This window comes from Camelina sativa, chromosome 15, assembly GCF_000633955.1.
Source record: "Camelina sativa cultivar DH55 chromosome 15, Cs, whole genome shotgun sequence".
NCBI classification, from domain to species: domain Eukaryota; kingdom Viridiplantae; phylum Streptophyta; class Magnoliopsida; order Brassicales; family Brassicaceae; genus Camelina; species Camelina sativa.
This window is the reverse complement of record NC_025699.1, coordinates 28,742,796-28,750,236: the sequence shown is the minus strand read 5'-3', so window position 1 is coordinate 28,750,236 and position 7,441 is coordinate 28,742,796. Positions and strand designations below refer to the sequence as shown.

General features: G+C 36.4%; 1 protein-coding gene and 1 pseudogene across 1 annotated transcript; both read left to right on the top strand.

Moving 5' to 3' along the window:
• LOC104747780 (tetraspanin-19) lies at nt 8–2,015 on the top strand. Its single transcript, XM_010469469.1, is given in 7 exon segments — nt 8–182; nt 184–206; nt 636–735; nt 913–993; nt 1,065–1,169; nt 1,263–1,445; nt 1,447–2,015. Coding segments are annotated over 7 exon segments (750 nt in total). The 5' UTR covers nt 8–32; the 3' UTR covers nt 1,555–2,015.
• Nucleotides 2,028–2,780, top strand: LOC104747781 (annotated as a pseudogene).

Below are 7,441 nucleotides of genomic sequence, written 5' to 3'. Positions count from 1 at the left end.
AAAAAAAAAAAAAAAAAAAAAAAAAAAAGAGGATGGTGAGAATCGTGAGAAGTTGTTTACAGTCCATGTTGAAGCTCGTGAATTCCCTAATTGGGATGGTTGGGATCGCCATGATTCTCTACGCTGTTTGGCTTATTAGACAATGGCAAGAACAAATGGGAGACCTTCCCTTTGCTGATGCCTGATTCTGATCACCCTGTTCCTTGGTCTGTTTTTTTAATCTTTATGTATCTGAGCAGTTTCTGGCTATTCGAGGGTTCTTGTTTTGCTTAGCTTCTGAGTGGTACTGAACAATATATATATATATATATATATAATAAGCATGAACTAGATCGTAGGGAAGAGATCACTTAGTTAGGACTCTTGTAAGATTTGCCTTTCAAATTTGGTAGCACTGGAAGTGATTGACACATCTTGTTTCTGTTGTGGAGGAATTATATTATTTTTTTCATCCGTAGAAAGATGATAGATTCTGTAAGCTTGAGGTGCTATGGAAGAGATAGCTTTAGGATTCTTGTTATATTTGTCTTTCAAATTTGATGGCACTGCAAAAGAGTATAGGTGACATATCTTGCTTCTGTGTGTTGGGGAAGTTTATCATTGTTGCTGAAACAAACCCTTCTTATGACCTTCAGGTTCATTTATTCCTTTCTCGGTCTCGGGGCCATTCTCTGTGTTGTCACTTGTGCCGGACACATAGCTGCTGAAACCGTGAATGGATGTTGCCTTTACATGGTAACCTTCTTTTCCTTTATAAAAGAAAGAAAGCTGTTCCTGCTTCTCTATTTTGAAGACGAACTGTAGCAACCTGTTTTCCTTTGGTACTAGTTTCCATCATTCCTTCCTGAATCCATATTCCTGTGTTTCTCTTTTTTATGTGTATCTGTTTGTTGGCACATCGACTGGCTTCAGTATATGGGATTCATTGTCTTGCTAGTTATGGTTGAGGGCGGTGTGGTTGCCGATATCTTTCTAAACCGTGACTGGAAAGAGGTATTTTTCTTTTCTTGTGAGGCTCTCTATTGTCACGCCCATGGTTCTAATCTGTTGGAAGCTTTCACCAGGACTTTCCTGACGATCCAAGTGGTGCTTTCCACCGTTTCTCTAAATTCATTGAGTCGAACTTCAAGATCTGCAAGTGGATAGGTCTCGCTATCCTCTGTGTCCAGGTATCTTAACTGTTTTTAGCAACAAGATTGAACTTTACGTTAGCTTCTAAAATTGGCTCCGTTTCCACATCCTTTTCCTTGCTTTATCTGCAGGGTCTATCAGTTTTCTTGGCAATGTTGCTCAAAGCTCTTGGACCTCACCCTCACCTTCATTATGACAGTGACGACGAGTACAATGTAAGCACAGTTGCACTCCTGCAGGACGCTCGACAGCCGCCTCCATACGTTGTTGGAGAACCCATGTATGTACCCAAACCGGGAGCTTGGACCGTTAGGAGTAATGAAAGGGCAAACCGGTGAGAAAAACGAGTCTTCCCTTTCCATGTGTGCAACTACTTTGGCTTCTTGTTTCTTTCACTTTCTCTTTCACTATTATCTCTTGTAAATCCTGAATTCACATATACATATTGGAGATATTGTTCCTACAATTATAAAAATTATGTGATCAATGTGAATCTCTCTCCACTCTTTTAGGTTTAAGCATCATTTCAAATGTTGAATCTTCATTATGCAAAATATAAGAAACAAAAGAAACAATAATACATACATGTTCTCTGGGTTGTTAAGTGACAACAAAAGAAGTCTCTTTCGTTTGTTAAACCCCTTTTAAATATTTGGGTTATTATATGGCCATAATCACCTTTGATCACCCACATGCACAAAGAAGTCTCTTACCTAACGCAAGATTATAAAGTAAAACCAATACACTTGAGTTTCACTTTGAACAGGGATCAAAATCCAAAGACGAGATTCAACTTAGTAAAGACAAGCCAATAACCTCAACCCAGAGCAGAGTCATAACATAAACCGGAAAAACAAAATCCAAAGTTGCGAACAAAAAAAAAAGAGACATTNTTTTATGTGTATCTGTTTGTTGGCACATCGACTGGCTTCAGTATATGGGATTCATTGTCTTGCTAGTTATGGTTGAGGGCGGTGTGGTTGCCGATATCTTTCTAAACCGTGACTGGAAAGAGGTATTTTTCTTTTCTTGTGAGGCTCTCTATTGTCACGCCCATGGTTCTAATCTGTTGGAAGCTTTCACCAGGACTTTCCTGAGGATCCAAGTGGTGCTTTCCACCATTTCTCTAAATTCATTGAGTCGAACTTCAAGATCTGCAAGTGGATAGGTCTCGCTATCGTGTGTGTCCAGGTATCTTAACTGTTAGCAACAAAATCCAACTTTACGTTAGCTTCTAAAATTGCTTCGTTTCCACATCCTTTTCTTTGCTTTATCTGCAGGGCCTATCAGTTTTATTGGCAATGTTGCTCAAAGCTCTTGGACCTCACCCTCACCTTCATTATGAAAGTGACGACGAGTACAATGTAAGCACAGTTGCACTCCTGCAGGACGCTCGACAGCCGCCTCCATACGTTGTTGGAGAACCCATGTATGGACCCAAACCGGGAGCTTGGACCGTTAGGATTAATGAAAGGGCAAACCGGTGAGAAGAATATGGCAAACGAGTCTTCCCTATCCATGTGTGCATTTACTTTGGCTTCTTGTTTCTTTCACTTTCTCTTTCACTATTATCTCTTGTAAATCCTGAATTCACATATACATATTGGAGATATTGTTCCTAGATTATAAAAATTATGTGATCAATGTAAATCTCTCTCCACTCTTTTAGGTTTAAGCATCATTTCAAATGTTGAATCTTCATTAAGCAAATATAAGAAAAAAATAAAAATAATAATACATACATGTTCTCTGGGTTGTTAAGTGACAACAAAAGAAGTCTCTTTCATTTGTTAAACCCGTTTTAAATATTTGGGTTATTATACGGCCATAATCACCTTTGATCACCACATGCACAAAGAAGTCTCTTACCTAACGCAAGATTATAAAGTAAAACCAATACACTTGAGTTTCACTTTGAACAGGGATCAAAATCCAAAGACAAGATTCAACTTAGTAAAGACAAGCCAATAACCTTAACATAGAAGAAACAACCCAGAGCAGAGTCATAACATAAACCAGAAACTTAGATAGGAAAATTCCAATGAATCAAGAAAAACAAAATCCAAAGTTGCAAACAAAAAAAAGAGACATTTTGCATCTAATGGCTAGATTCCTTCAGCGATCAGAGCAACCACTTCATGCAAAAGCTCTGACTTTTGCGACACAAGTCCAAGTTCCTTGGATTGCAAGACTCTCCATTTATCTTCAACCATCTTCTTCTTCTCTGTGTCCACCGAACTCCATCTTCTTTTCAGAGAATCTTCATTCACGCCAAGACTTGCAACTTGTCGAAACAAAAACGAGTTGTTGAACCAATCTTGTCTTTGTTCAAGAATCACCACATCTTCTTCTTCTTCTAGTTTCTTAATCCCCTCATTCTTCCTTGACTCCTCAGCATCATCCACACCCCAAATCATTTTCGACAATTCAAAAGATTTCAGATTATGAGCTTCCGTAGAAGCAGGTTTTTTATCCTTCTTCCATTTATTCATAAACTTCCTCTTCACTGTCTTAATTTTCTCTATGCACTGAGACAAACTAACCTTAACGCTGATAGAATCCTTGATGAATTCATAGAATCCACTCTTGTCTTCAGTCGTTGTCTTCCCTGTTAGAGATTTGAAAGCAAGGATTCCTTGCAACACACGGATCTCATCTTCTTCCGTCCAAAGCCGTTGATTATTTGGCTTCTTCACATCTTTTTTGGCTCGTTTTGCGGCATTCACATCTTCGGTTGAAGTCTCTTCACTTGCCCTCTTCTTAGCCTCGCCGGAAACACAAACTTCCTTCTTCTTGGCCTTCTTAGCTGAAACAGTTTTCTTCTTCTCAGACGAAGCCTTCGGGNAAACGAGTTTTTGAACCAATCTTGTCTTTGTTCAAGAAACACCACATCTTCATCTTCTAGTTTCTTAATCCCCTCATTCTTCCTTGACTCCTCAGCATCATCCACACCCCAGATCATTTTCGACAATTCAAAAGATTTCAGATTATGAGCTTCCGTAGAAGCAGGTTTTTTATCCTTCTTCCATTTATTCATAAACTTCCTCTTCACTGTCTTAATTTTCTCTATGCACTGAGACAAACTAACCTTAACGCTGATAGAATCCTTGATGAATTCATAGAATCCACTCTTGTCTTCAGTCGTTGTCTTTCCTGTTAGAGATTTGAAAGCAAGGATTCCTTGCAACACACGGATCTCATCTTCTTCACTCCAAAATCGTTGATTATTTGGCATCTTCACATCTTTCTTGGCTCGTTTTGCGGCATTCACATCTTCGGTTGAAGTCTCTTCACTTTCCCGCTTCTTAGCCTCGCCGGAAACACAAACTTCCTTCTTCTTGGCCTTCTTAGCTGAAACAGTTTTCTTCTTCTCAGACGAAGCCTTCGGCGTGGCTGCAGCAACATCAGAAGCGGTAGGAGATTGTAGCTTCTCGTCCATGGTGAGTTCATCTTCTTTCTCAGAAGAAGACGAGTCGGAACTTGAAGGTTCCCATGGTCTGAGTCGTCTGAGATGCTTAGTCGTCATTGGAAATGAAAAATTATCAAAGAAAGTTTCAGATTCTTAGCGATATGAATGATATGAGAGAAATGGTATTAAAGACGCAAAAAAGCATATGGCGATTTGTTTGCCTAACTATTGGAAATGTGAATATTTTTGAAAATCAAATACTACTACTATTATCTTTTCTTGATTTTGGCAAGAAGAATTAAAAGGTTTTATCATCACTCTAGTCTACTACACACAATTAACGTAAGGTCTACAAATTTTTTAACATAACAATTAGTACTAATTCTTGGCCTAATTATCAAATTTCCTTGTTCAATTCAGAGATATACTCCCGCCGTTTCAAAATATAGGATGTTTTAACTAAAATATGCAGATTAAGAAATTTTTACTTTTAACAAGTTCAACCAATCAGAAATAATACTGTATAGTATAAAATACTAAACTAATCTAAAAGTTGCATAGAAGCTTGAAAACATTCTATATTATGAAACAAAAACTTCTCCAAAACATCTTATATTTTGAAACGGATGGAGTATATCGTTACCATAATAATTTACAATTACTGCAAGACATTTATTACCAAAAAAGTTAATGTAAATTTTCAAAACGTATAAAGAAATCGTATACATTGTGGAAATACTAGTCTTTTGTAAATTCAACAATTTAACAAGTTTTCTCATTTCGAATGGAGTAGTTAGGTTCATGCATGTACTTAATCAATTTTAGCCAATTTTAACATTGCAAGTACATATTGTTGACAAATCAAGAAATTGTTTCTTTTTCTTTTACTTGATATTTCCGATGAAAATATTTTATCAAAAATATTGTTGACAAATTTCGTCGAAAACTTGTCAGACTTTCCGACGTAAGTATTCCGTCAGAAATTTGTTGGACTTTTGTCGGAATCTTTTCGATGAAGAAAACCCGTTCATTTCTTGTAGTGCGCACAGGATCTCGTCAGCTGCCTCCATAGTCCATAAGTTGTTGGATGAATGTAACAAAACACTCCACATTTCAAATGTTGTGTGATATGCTCAAATTTACCCTAGAGCTACTCTCTCAAATTAAGAGATCACTGCAGTACTTAGGGGTCGAATTCCACAAGGACTCAAGACTACACAATAAATTATAGAGTTTTTCAATTATGCTAAACAAATTGATTTAAATAAAGAAAAGCAATGCAAAATATTAAATAAAAGCTGTTGTAAATTCAGAAGATCAAAAAGCTAGGTCTAGAGAATTTCTCAGGAAATTATGAATTATAAATCAATCAATAAATTAGGATTCAAACAATTAAGAACATATCTAGAACTCTAAACACTTTTGTAAAATAAATCAGTTCTCACTGCAAATATTATCTAAATTTAAAACCAGAAAATCCAAATCTCTTTGTAAAATTCTAGGTTAAAAATCAGCAATAAAATCAGGTTTAGATTGTTCACAAAATTATTAAATCAAATCTCTTTGCAAGAAATAATTTTGCTCATCAAAAGGTTTTATCAGGAAAATCAATTATATTCTCATATCAATTTATTTTCCTAAAGTATTAATTCTAGGTGATCAATCAAGAATTAATATGAAGAACAACCTAAGAGGAAGATCTAGATAGATAAAGAATCCTAAATAAACAGATCTAATAATTCATAAAATCCTTGTGAAAAACCCTAAACCTAACAAGCAAACTACTCAGACATATTCAATGAAGAACAAAACATGATTCTGAATAATAAGCAATTGAGATTAAAAAGAGTAAGAAGGAGTTCAAGAAATTCTTCTCTCAAAACAGTTCAGATCTCTCCTCCAAAAGCTCTCAAAAATCTCTCAGGGTTGCAGGAAAAATAAAACTTGATAGAATAAAACTTAAGGGTTTGGAAAACCTAAAAACTATATATATATGTCCTAAAACACGTCAGGGACTAGTCTTGCAAATATGGAAAACTTCGGGCAACTGTGTAAAACATCCAAATTTGGCTCTCTCGTCGGTTTGAACAGGGTGTCGATCGATGCTAAGGCAGTGTCGATCGACACCATCTCCTCTGATCGATTCCAAGTTGATTTCTTGCGGATTATTGCTCCAAACTGATCCAAATTGCTCCACTTTGCTCCTTTCATGCTAAAAACCTGTAAAGACTCAAAAACAATCTAGAAACAAATCAAAAGACACTAAAAGACTCCTTATATCATGGTTAAAAACCACAAAAACCATGATATATCAACTCCCCCAGACTTAGCCTTTGCTTGCCCTCAAGCAAAACATAAACTTAGACCTGTGAAAGAGGTTTGAAAACAGGGAACTCACTCAACTGCATGATGATTCTTATTCGCACTCTTCATTTACCTGACTCAAGAACTTACTTCTTATACTCAACCATGATAAGCATCAACATTCCTTACTCAAATCCCACAATCCTTTGGAATCTCTGAAATCTCCATTGTCATCTCATTAGTCAATATTAAAGCACAAATAAGGTGAATTCTTACCTTGGGTGTATTGAACAGTGGCATATGGACTCTCTTCAGGCCAAGACATTCTTCTTACATCTCCTTTCCTCTCCCTTTTCTCACTTCCATTTTTTTTCTTTTCTCTCTTTTCTTATTTTTTTTCTTCTAATCAAAGATGTAAGCGAATACCGGGGTCATCGGTAATTTACCTACCTCTCGCTTCCAAGCTTTGTGTGATCATTTGACTCAAGAGTAGAATAATGAGGTCACTGGTAATTTACCTACCTCTCTAAACTGATCAAAATTATCTCAACTTTTATTCTCTTTATATTTTTTTTAAAGCACTGAAGGGAAGAGAGA